This window comes from Plectropomus leopardus, chromosome 9 (assembly GCF_026936395.1).
Source record: "Plectropomus leopardus strain MGB_pleo_1.0 chromosome 9, ASM2693639v1, whole genome shotgun sequence".
Taxonomy (NCBI): domain Eukaryota; kingdom Metazoa; phylum Chordata; class Actinopteri; order Perciformes; family Serranidae; genus Plectropomus; species Plectropomus leopardus.
The window spans coordinates 20,449,806-20,462,168 of NC_142184.1; the positions used below are offsets into that span (position 1 = coordinate 20,449,806).

A 12,363-nucleotide genomic window follows, 5' to 3' on the forward strand; every position below is an offset into this window, starting at 1 on the left:
CTAATTGGCATTTTTCTCACCGTTGTCTGACATTTTTAGACTATACAACCAATCTACTGGTTGAGAAAATAATCAGAATAAACAGAAAAAAATGTGTTAGCTGCAGCCCTAATCATGGCAGACACTTTGGTCATAACAGGAAAAGCACAGGTGAAACAAACAAACTGGAACTAGCTCATCAGAATAGCATCCAGTCATTTTTTTACTCAATCATGCCTGCGCTTCTCTGCTATGGCATGTCAAAATGTCTGTTTTAGAAAAGGTAAATTTCTGTCCATGATGTGTTGCATGAAAACATGAGCAGATGACATCTGTGCCCCTGAGTCAAAATACACTCTTTGTAGCCCGTACCGTGACAAGAAATTCAAGTTAGTGCTCTCTGTCATCTTCTGTTCATCAGCAACGAGGCAGCAAAGATGGGACATTGTGTGACATAATCAAGGGTACAGACAATTGTTTGGGACCTGGAGGCATACTTGGCCAGTGTCAGAGTGGGAAATGACAACACTGCTGCAATGAGCTCGTTTCATCCTCCCAAATGATTGTTTAAACTAAAAGGCTCGAGGCTGCGCATGAGAAATGTGCTCAAGGACGGCATCAGTCATTACACATGATGTTACTGTAGTTGATTGATTTTGTCATGAGGGACAGTTTGTCTGGGATCAATGTCAGTGTAAACTGTGGGATTAATTTCACTCGCCACAGAAACACTGAGGAGCCTCTCTATAAATTAACAATCAAGATTTTGTCAATAGAAAATAAATTTGATTAAAATTGTCCAATATTTATTATCTCCACCAAGGAAGTTGCGTTTTTGGCTCAGCTGTTTGTCAGCAGGATTATGGGAAAAGTACATTTTTTATGAAACTTGGTATGACTGTGTAGGATGGGCCAAGGAAAAACCTTTTCTCTTTTTTTTTCTCCAATTCTAACATTTGTTAAAAATGCAAGATATGTCATTTGGCCTTAGCAGAGTTAATGCCATGCATCTTATAATCTCCATATCTCAATTCACACAGTGTGATTGTGATACTGTATGTGGCTCTTTGGGTGCCCACACATTTTCATGGACAAATTTCAAAACTTTCCCATGACTTTTCAAGGTCCCATGATTAAAAAAACCGAACAAACAAAAAAACACCTCTTGCCCTACTTTAAGGGCATTTTTCAAACATATCAAATTCAAACTCTATTCAAACATAATTTGACAACATGGATGAAGAGATTTGGGGGGGCGCGTACGTGATGGCAAACAAAATGATTTCAAACATCAACGCATGTTAGAGCTACATTACGTCAGCAGCTACAGAAAATAGGTTTTCCTATATGTTACATTAAATAGAAGATTATCCACAGATTATTGTAACAATTTCATTAAACTCAACAAAATTCCATGACATTTTCCAGATCTGGAAATTGTGATTGTAAAATTCTGTAACTTTTCCAGGTTTTCCATGACCATGGGAACCCTGGACTCCTCTGGGGGTAGCCTACACATGACTTCTTATAGAGCACTTGGGAACAGTGGTTTGACTGGAGAACCAACCAGTATAACTAACACTGCTACAATAACTAACACTTTTTTCTCAAACTAAGGTGTGGCTGTGGAAAGGTAAATACACACATATTATGCAAGTAATTATACTTTTACTAATATCCAAATGTTATGTGTCTGCAATAAATTCTACTCAAGATATTGATTTAAATTTGGCTCCAGTAAAAACGTCTTCCTTGTAAACACAGTTTTTCATTAACAAGTGTATTTGATAAGCTGCCATGTTCGTGGTGTTCATGGTAATAAAGTGCTTCCTGGTTTTTAGAAATTCAAAATATTTCAAATTAAGAAGTAAATAATAAACGCACATTGGAGATTGTAAACGCACAACCATATTTTAACATTATTCTAACAGTTTTGGAAATATACAGCATCTAGACAAACATAGGTTGCACTTACAGATTTGCATATCATAGAAGACTTGACTTTTGGCCTTGACAGAGGTCTGCGCTCTCCAAGTGCCCTTATATTTAGCTTTGGTGTGACTACACACAAAATTAACACATTTAATTTTGACGGAATGATTCACTGCAAGTAATGATTGCAACAATGTTAAAAGAGACAATGGACGCAATTTTATGCATTTATTCATGTAGTTATTCCACTCTGATTCAAAGGCTCAAGGCTGGGTCAGCGATTTAATAGCCAAAAATACTCTAGAATTTATGGTTAATGTTTATTTTTAATCTCCTTCAGGTTTTCTCTTCATTTTTTGTACCATCCTTCCTTAAAAATGCCACAAAACTTTGAAAAGTGCATTTTTGTGAATATCTCCAAAACTTCTCAAGTTGTCCATGTACCCCCGATAAAAATGTTCCCTGTCGTCAAGGCTTGTGAGGTCACAAATTTGCAACAAGAAACCACCAACATTTTTCCCCAAAGGTTTTATAACCATCCTGTTCAAACAACATTCTCTTTTTTCTTTTTACACAGCCAGAGAACAAAAAAGATTAAACATAATAAACTCCCAAACCTTTTGTACAGAGAAATCAAACTAAATGAAGAAAACGTCTCTTATATTAGTCCATGTTTTATCCTCTGAATCTGCGCTTGCATTTGCCATTTAATTGGGAAGGGAGACACAATCGTGTCAACATGAGGCTCTCTGTGTTGTACGCACTGTCAATCAGTCCATTTCACTTGCTGGTTTTATCTGTTTTATATGGAATAGAAACCAGTAAGTCTAGGCCATTCAACAAGTAATCCAGTAATGTCTATGATAGTGTGTGCGTGCGTTCAAAGGTTATCAGTGTGAATGTCAGGAGTAGGCAAATCTAAATCAAGTGTCTGTATGCATGTCTGTGTGTGTCTGTGTGTGTGTGTGTGTGTGTTTGTTAAGAGTCTCATAGTTTAAGCCAGTCCGAATCCCTCTGAGCATTCCTGAATGGCCAGCAGCAGCATATGTCTCAGCTTCTCATAGCTCTCGTAAGCTGGGAGGTCCAGCTGGTTAAAGCTGAGAGTGGGAATAGAGAAAGACAATTCAATTTTCACAATTATGATTTTTTTTATTATTGCTCTAATTTTCTATGCTGAACAAACTTGCTGTGTTTACCAGGTATGAGCAGATGGCAGGCGGTCAGTGGAGCGATCGTCACGGTGGATCTGGAACTTCTGGATGCCGTTCATGCCCTCCAGAGCAGCAAAACCCTGGAGGGGAACCTTGGATGTGCCAGTGACAAACTGTAGGAACTTGGCCCGGTCTGCCTGGTCAAAAGACCGCAAGGCCCTCCAGAACCACTGGATCTATTGAGCAAAAATTAAAAAATAAATAGAATGCAAGATGAAGACAGTAGAGTTAGAAATGTGTTCCAATATAATTGTGTCTCTACTGTGTTCTTCCCAGTGGGAAATACTTCAGCTCCACAAACAAAATGTTGCTAAATTAGATCTACTAAGGTAGAACTGAGCACATAATCTGCATTGAAACTGACGTGAGCCTCTTATGACAGCAGACATGACAATAGTAGTTCTCAGTGCTGGAGAAATCGTGGCTGTATATCTGCAGAAACACGACCATGTATTGTGGGAGTGCCTAAATATTAAAAAAATACTTGAAAGCAATACAAACCTTTTTTAATACAAATATATCTTTAGATTTCAAAGTCTTGTATTTAGACTATATCCACTCTGAAATAAAAGGTATTGGAAAATACCAAATAGGTATCTAGATAGTAGCAGGGAAAAAGGCGCTGGCCAGAAGATGGATGATGAATGTTGGTCCTACCGTAAACAACCGGATAGATGTGACGATGCAGATTTACATGATGGAAAAGGTTACTTTCTCTTTGCACCTAAGGATGAACATTTTTATACGGCTCTGGGAGAAATGGGTACTACTCTGGCCTCTGATTTTGTTGGGATGGTAACACTAAGGAACATCCTTAACTTTATATTGATTGATTTTTTCAGACTGCTACAAGCATTTTATTTCATTTTGGCCCCTATCTCCACCTCTCTAGAAAAGTAAAGAGAAATGGCATCACATAAACAGCTGATAGCTAGAGCCAAAGATAAAAGCGAGAATATTGAGAGGTCATGAGACTTCTTTGCATATATTGTCACTGGGACACTGTGATAATCCAGTTGTATGGCTTTAATTGTTAATGTTTATTTGGGTGGCTATAAATATGTGCATTTGCCACAGTCCTTTGGATTTTGTATAACTAAAGGTAAAGACAATGCCTGGTTGTTGACATTCAAATGAATAAAAACCTTAATAGTAAATAAATAAAAAATAGATAAATTTCATGATATTGAGGTAATCAGGAAATCTCCTGGGTTTGGTGAGAGACCAAAGACCAAATAAACTCATGGCAACAGCCTCCCCCTGCATGAGAACGGCCAATGTCACACAGCAAAAAACGCTCACGAATGCCCCAAGGAATGTGACAAAAAGGTGTCGACCTGGCCTCCAAATTCCCCAGACGCCAATCTGATTGAGCATCGACTGGACGTGCCAATACCTTGGAGGACCTGCGTTGTCTGGCACCACGGCGATGGGAGCAGATCATGTGAGCCTTGTGAGGTGGGGTATGGACACGTCCCATGGATGCTCAATTGGATTGGGATCTGGGGAATTTGGGGTCCAAGTTGAAGGTTGAAGCCTTGAGCTCTCTGTCACGTTCATTGGGCAATTCTTGTTTTTTTTTTTGTTTTTTTTTTTAAACAGGCTTGTTCATACCTGGATGGAGCTGGACTGGTATTTGTGATATTCAGTGTTGGCCTTTAGGTCATCGATGTCAATAGTGGGCAGGCCAGAGATGAGCAGCTCCAGCTCCTGCTCAGTGAAGATGGAGATCAGCCTCTTGGGGATAATCTCATAGAATCCCTCAAGGAAGGCTGCCAGCTGCTTGCGAATTGCACCTAGAAAGCAAGTAAAAGACATCGTTCTGTACTATTGAGGATATTCTTTATCTTGCATACAACTAACATTATTCTATCAATTAATTCTGTGGCTATTTTTTCCAATATAGCAGCTGGAAAATTCAAAGCTTTACTGAATAATGTATCAGAGCAGCTGGAGGGTGCTGCTTAAGATAAATCAGCCATCTTCCAGAGAGAGACACCTTCTCTGCTGCATATTGATCAGTTTAAAATCCATGAGTGCTGCCACCTAGTGCTTTCTTTTTGCACCTCTGAGAATGATATCCTTCATACAAATGCTTTGAACATTTTAAATGACGTCTGTTGATTAAATCATACAGATTAACACATTTGCATTGACTAATTATTTTGTGAGTAATACTGAGTATTATTACACCTCTAATGCTAACAGGAAAAGAAATATTTGGTCAAAGAATGTCAATCTCACCTGTCATCTTCATCTGGCATACCAGGTGCACATACTCTTTTTTGTTTTCCTCTGTGACCAGGATATTGGCTCCATTTGGCTTGAGGTCTCTCACTTCACACACTCCAAACTCCTGGACCTATGATAACAGAGCACATGCCTCCCAGACTCAGTATCACTCATTTCAGTTTAATATTTTTCCACGTGTCACAGATGGTATCCATTAGCAGTGTTTTAGGGCCATCAGATTGCAAATGACACTTTTGCAGCACTTATTATAAGAGAGCATAAAGCATTTGGGATTCAAACCCTTGAGGCTGAATCCCAATTTCAACAGTTAGGAAGAGGACATGGTGAGAAAATCAATTTTCCACATAAAGCTAATTGAAACACTGAGAGAACAGACACCAACCTCTGTACTGAATGTCAGCTCGTAGCCCAACGTGGACACATCATTCTCCAACAAGTACACCAAGCCCTGGAAGAAAGGGTAGTCCTCGCTCTCCATGTCTGTGTACCTGGTAAAACCACAGAAATATATATATATATATATATATATATATACTAAGCACATTATACACAAAACTGCAATATATAGCTATGCGCAGCAATCAATCAGGCATGGTTTATTTGGGTATTTTTAATGTAGTTAGAACATGCCTTGAACTATTACAAGGTTCCCACACATATTTACCAATTTAATTTCAATACTTTTCTATAACTTTTCCACAACATCTCATAACATGTCCGTAACTTTACTGAAGTCGTATAAAAAAGGTCAGCCTATATAGCAATAACTCCATTAGTTACTGAACAGGGATTTCCCAGGCGCTGTTAGCGCTTACTAACTTCACTTCCTCATTAGAAATTTAGCTGCATCTGCCGACAGACCAGACCGGAGGATCCTGTGGATGTCAGTGCAATTTGAGGGGTGTTGGGATTCTAATTTTGACAAGTTTGTATGCATTTAACTCCTGTTAAACAAATATTTTATGGATGTGTCTGATAATTGTTCAGTCACGCAGCACAGCACTTGATTGTCAATAGTAACACAAGGAACGCATTTTGCACATGGACATGTGTTGAGTCTTTAAAGAACATATTTTAACCCTTTGAAACCTGAGCTAGATTTCTTTCTAAAACATGGGAAGAAGGCAATGAGCAACAAAAGAAGAAATGACCCAAAACTTAGCATGAAATTAGTAAAAAAAGTATAGGCACAGTACCTGGAAAATTAGTAAAAAAACAAAACTGAAAAATAAATACATAAATAAATGAGATTAAAAAAAATAAAAAGGAAAAGAAATATCAAGTAAAAGAAAAAAACAAAGCAGACTTAAGAAATTCTTTTGAAAAAAAAAAAAGTTACCATCTTGTCACATAATTTTAAATATGTAATTATGCTAATTCTTAATATAGTTTTCCCCTAGCTTTTACACCCCCCCACAGTCATTTTCCATAGCTTTTTAAAAAAATATATTTTTTAAATCTAATATTTCATTGCAATTTGTAAATCATTTCTTACCAAGTTGCTCATTGCCTTTTTTTTTCCATGTTTAAGAAAAAAATCAAACCAATTTGCTCAGTGTTCAAAGACAACAACAGCCAAAACAATACATATTTAAAACTTTCCCAGAACATTCTGTTTATTAAAACCTCTCTCAGGCCTGGAAAACAGTTTTTATAATTTCTAGGAATTTCATGACCACAGGAAGTAATTAGGTTACTTGGCTCTAACTGCCAGTAGCTCAAATACCTGACACTCTTGCCCAGGATGTGCTTGTAGAAGCTGCGGGTGAAGTAGCACTCCAGTAACCGGTTATCATAGACTGCCTTGGCCACCACGCGGCCCACAAACTTGAAGTAGCTGAGGTGATTGGGGTTGCAGTGGGATGAAGGGTTGATAGTATAGGTGACACGGTCGCCTGGCGAAGTGCGAAACAGGGCGTACATGGGGTTGAACATCTCCCTGGAGATGATCATGTACCATTCCCTCAGCAGGCCGCCAGCATCCTGGCCCTCCTCCCCTTCAAACACAATGTACCTGCAAAGGACAGGGAGCAGAGTACGACTCAGGCTTAGTGGTTCTGAATTGAGGGGACACACAGTTGCATTGCTAGGCAACGGAGCCTTACAGCCTATTCTTCATGTCCTCTGGGCTCTTGCGGTGCAGCTCCCTATAGGAGTCCTCAAACACATGATCTCTCCTCACATGCACAGCCATGTCCTCCTTCCTCAGGCCTTCATCCAGTCGCTCTAACTCCTGGCGGAAGTACCTGCAGAGATGGCCACAAACACCAGTGCGTCAGTGTTTTAAAAAGCCAATAACTGTGCTTTAGACAGTGTAAAGAAGTGTGTGATAATCCCCCTTACTTCCTCTTGACATCAAAGTCAAGGATGCGTATGTAGTCAACCAGAACTGCAAAAGGCCCATCAGCCAAGTGAGTGGTGGACTGGCGCAGGATCTGGTTCAGCACTGTGCGGTGAGTTTCTACAGGGAAGAAGCAGGAGTCATGTTAGACCACTGTGCTACACACGTCAGGGCAAAGCTTTATCATTCTCCTGATTTTAATGTCTCAGGCCTACCGGCGAAGCGGAGGAACTTTTGGGTGTCAGGTGGAAGGTTTGAAGAGATGTGCATTGAGGATGGTTCCCTGGAAAAGAATGGGTCTAGGGATGAAGGTGTGGCAGGTGTGAGAGGTGCTGGCGACAGTGGTGGAGGCTCATCTTTAATGTGAGAAAGTTGGCTCTCCCGGGTGTCCCTCACAGGAGGTTTGCTCTCTCGCTCTGTGGCATGGACAAGGAAGAAGGCCTCAACAGCAGGCTGAAGAACTGCGGGAACAAAAAAAAAAAAAACACCATCAGAGGGACAAATCATCCAACAATGCTTACCCAACAAACAAATAAAATATAGCACTTCTTACACAGAGATTGCACTACAGGGACGTTTCTAGGTCCTGAGCAGACTGCATAAAAAAAGATCATTATAAGAGGGGTTTCACTTACCCAGTACAGCATGCTGGTCATGGGACTCCTCCAGCTCCTTCAGGCACTCCCCAAGCATGTCCCATAGTTCATCCAACAACAGCTGTTCACTGAGCAATGGGAGGTCTGGAAGTCTCTCCTCACTCTCTGATTGGCCATTTCCATCTTCATCTGATAACGATAATTCCAATATTTGTAGCACCATTACATCAATTATGCTCTTATCAGCTGTTTCTGCTCATATTTACAGCCAAAAAAAATGTTTTAGTGTTGGTGAACAAGCCCATATTTGTCTATATTAAAGTTGCTTGAGTTATTACTGTTACTGTCAGAGGATGTGGGAGTCATTTACTGACAAAACAAAAATAAAGTTAATCAGTCGGTGCTTTTAAATGGTCACTAGCAGTTTTCAAGTGAGTCATACCCAGAGGAGCGGGGTCCTGCTCCAGAGGAGACGGCTGGTCCACGTCCATTGGAGAGTCATCTCTCTGGGCTGCCTGCCCTTCTGACATTGACTGCACTTCAGACTACAGAAAAGAAAACAGGAAAGAGCAGAGAGGTAGAGACAGAGGACGAACAGAGGAAAAAACATGGTCAAATTAATGATTAGCATGTTTTTTTAAATCCATAATAACAATCTGGACTGATATTGCCATGCATAATGACATTCCCATGATCCACTGAGAGGGGAGCCGAGTAGGGAAGGAGGGAGGGCCAAAAGCATGAAGCCATGTCAGCCAGCCAACACACAACATCAGTGGAATAGATCACAGTTTGAAGCAGGCAGCACATTCATATTTAGATCATTTCAATGTTGTACATGTCAATGCAAAGACACTGATATGGAAAGCAGTGGATCACTGACATTCAGTCTTTTGGTCAATGTTCATCATGGCAGCAATTGTCACTATACATAAATCACATTATGTTATGTTTGTTTACAGATAGAATGCCGTATATAATATTCAGATTTCTTTAAATCATGGAAAACACATTGAGGGAGAATCTGAATTTTCCCTGGTGTTTCTTTTTCTTTTTTTTTTTTTTTCAAAATAAGACAGATATGCATAACAAGTAATGGGTTAGCTTATAAATTTCCAAAATGCACAAAGCCAGTACAGGCAAAGCCAAATTAGACATGAAGCATGTCGATGGCTAATGGCCATTTAATAGCATTATATATTGACGACCACCACAATAATTTCAAAAGCTTTACTGTGATGGTCATACTATGTAGTCAATATGCTTTTTTTAGCCTTCAAATGGTCTCCTACTGTAAGCGTGTGCAGTGTGTGAGTAGAGTATGCCTGCTGTCAGTGCAGCCCATGCTAACCGTGGCAGCAGCAGCCGTGCCAGCAGGGGGAGCAGCACCAGTGGGGGCATGGGGGGCGGCCACTGAGGATCCAGCAGCGGCGGCGACGGCGGCTGAGGCAGAAGAGGCAGTGGGTGGGGGGGCCTGTTGAAGCCGGCGTGCCCGCTGACCCTCTCTCACCATCTGGATGATGGCGTCAGCCTCAGCCTCTAGCTGACGCACCGCGGCCTGAATACTGCTGGCTGAGCCTAAACTGGTGGAGCCTGGCCATTGAGAGATGGAGGAGAGGACTGTTACACTCTAAACATCATTAGGAGAAGCATACATCCAGAGAACTGTGTATAGGTAACATATTCTTACCTAATCGCCCTGTTTGTTTGGCTTTCTTGTTGGCGCGCCGTGTGTCCTCACGAAGCTGGATAATGACCTGCAGCACTCGCAGGAAAAACTTCTGCGTTGACGTCTTGGAGGTTAGTGAGCTCATACAGGGAAGCTGTAGTTCACGTCCACCGAGTGTGCGTTTTTGTGCAGCCACAATGACCACACTCTCCGACCCGTCAAACCTGTGCCCCAACCAACAAACGCAAACAAGGTAAAGGAAAATGTATTGGTGGGAAACTAACTGTTATGCAAAAAAAGCTACCACAGGGCTACCAAGGCTTATTCAACTAGAATTCGAGTTAACAGCATCAGTCTGCCAGTTCCTCTTGCAATTGTGTTGACAACCTAAAGCAACTGGATGGCCCAGAACCATCACTGGCTAACCTGCTAGTCATTTTGCCCTTGAGTCTGGCTGAGATGGAGGAATCCTCAGGAGGGGCATCCGGGGAATGTGAATCAGCTTGAGCCCGTCTCTGCTGCTCCAAGTTGTATTCTCGAAGTTCGGCCAGTAATGTGCCTGAGAGAGAGAAAATGTTTTAATAAATGTGTGTAAAGAGAAAACTGTTTTTGCCTAGAGGTATTATGCCAATTTTCAAAATCCAAACATTTGATTCCTATGGTCTAAGACAGTCCAAAAATATTAAGTTAACGTGAACAACTCTCTCCCAAATCCGGAAATGAGAGGGCTTAAACTCAATTTTGTGATGCCATTGGGTGTAAAGTGAATGAGGAAAGATATTCTAAATGGCACTAAGAATGAATGAGTGTATATGTACATTTTTTGTGTCAGTACTGAGAAAACTACCACAGAATGAAGCTCATTTGTGTATAAAAAAGAAAACAAACATTCTGTGGGTCCAAAAATGGGGCTCCCATTCATTGTCTAGCAGCTCTGCACAGCTTCCTATGACATCGAAATTTGGAGACTTCTCTGCTTTCTGGCTGTGAGAGAGATTAGCTCATGTTCACAAATATTGATTTAACTTTTCTAGGCCATGAAAATAACATATTGGAATTCCTAATTTAGGTGGCGCTCCTCTTGAAATAGGAACATGAGAACTGCCATCTGTGTAGTTGCACTTACCGATCTGTTTGCAAAGAGTGTATCCCAGGTGTCTCGCTCCACTCAGCAGCAGTCTCAGCACAGTGTCTCGAGTCGCACCGTCTCCTCTAGATAACTGCAGTAGGATGTTGGCTGCATCCTCCAGACCCTCCTCTGAACATGAGTGAGATGTCAGCACCTTGTAAGAAGGAAAAGGGTTATTAGAAGAAACATCTGATCAAATTGCAGAAGGGTGTAAGAAACACTTAACAAAAAAGATCAACTGACGTGTTCAAAACAGTGAATAGGAATACATGATTTTGTCAGTACTTCTTTATAAGGTCTGAGGACAAATGCTTTTATGTTTCAGTCCAATTGTCAAAGACAATTCTAAGGAGACTTTCAATGCTGGATGACTGTTTGATCCGTCTGGCTACAGAATGTGCAGTGTACATCTTAAAAACGTTTTCTTTAGCTTTTTACTTAAGGGAAATACATTTTTTTTCTTTTTTTGAGAAGTGCTCTATGAATAAAGTTTGCTTGTTTGACAACAAATGGGACTTCAGAAAGCCAGCCAGGCGGACTGAAAGAGGTACTTGAACGATAGATGTCAAAATCCAGGTACCTTTTGATACGCAAGCCATCCAACTGTAACATTAACTTTGATGTGCGCCATGCACAAATGACAAAGCCAGATGGACTGGACAGTGTCTGGAAGTAGATCAGGACAAAAATATACAATACATATCTTCAGAAGTGTGTGAGGCAGATGCACAACACTAAGGACCTTTTAAACACTGAATGCACGTCAGGTTTCTGAATGTTGCTAAATAGCTGTTTTAAGTTTATTGCTTGTGTGTGAATTTTTATGCTGTTTGTTTTTTTACTTTTACTGTTGTTTTTTCGTCTTTTTTTTGTGACGTCCATTGGCGATGGTTCCCTCGTCAAAAACCGTATGGGATCTTTGAATGGGATTTGCGGTTATCACCAAAAATAAACTCTGTGACAAACACAAGTTTATGAGATTTACACGTTTTGTTCAGCGTGACAATCTTCACAGATATATACCACTTTTGTGAGTTTTGAAGCATAAATGAAACCGCCAGAATCAAAAAGCTATCGTTAGGTTATACACAAACTACATCGTGGTTGCATAACTTAAACGTCGCAACAACAAACACTGTAAATACACGTTAAAACACGATCGAAAAATATTATAAACAGATAAATCTATAAGTTGGAGTGCAACTCTGTAAAGCTGTGAAGGCGTACGTTTCTGTGTCCGGTGTGATGACGTC

At 40.5% G+C, this 12,363-nt stretch overlaps 1 protein-coding gene across 2 annotated transcripts in view; it reads right to left on the minus strand.

Moving 5' to 3' along the window:
* Positions 1-2,126: 2,126 nt before the first annotated feature.
* Positions 2,127-12,363, minus strand: part of huwe1 (HECT, UBA and WWE domain containing E3 ubiquitin protein ligase 1) — a 49,023-nt gene continuing 38,786 nt past the window's right edge. For both annotated transcript variants that reach the window (XM_088082185.1, XM_088082184.1), the window contains exons 68-82: positions 11,108-11,264; positions 10,408-10,540; positions 10,003-10,205; positions 9,664-9,905; positions 8,755-8,857; positions 8,352-8,501; positions 7,932-8,177; positions 7,719-7,836; positions 7,481-7,621; positions 7,102-7,389; positions 5,758-5,863; positions 5,367-5,484; positions 4,737-4,918; positions 3,108-3,298; positions 2,127-3,008 (exon numbers count right to left, since the gene is read on the minus strand). In XM_088082185.1, coding sequence (XP_087938311.1) covers positions 2,906-3,008; positions 3,108-3,298; positions 4,737-4,918; positions 5,367-5,484; positions 5,758-5,863; positions 7,102-7,389; positions 7,481-7,621; positions 7,719-7,836; positions 7,932-8,177; positions 8,352-8,501; positions 8,755-8,857; positions 9,664-9,905; positions 10,003-10,205; positions 10,408-10,540; positions 11,108-11,264 — 2,481 coding nt within the window. In that variant the 3' untranslated portion in view covers positions 2,127-2,905. The remainder of the gene's footprint in view (positions 3,009-3,107; positions 3,299-4,736; positions 4,919-5,366; positions 5,485-5,757; positions 5,864-7,101; positions 7,390-7,480; positions 7,622-7,718; positions 7,837-7,931; positions 8,178-8,351; positions 8,502-8,754; positions 8,858-9,663; positions 9,906-10,002; positions 10,206-10,407; positions 10,541-11,107; positions 11,265-12,363) is intronic.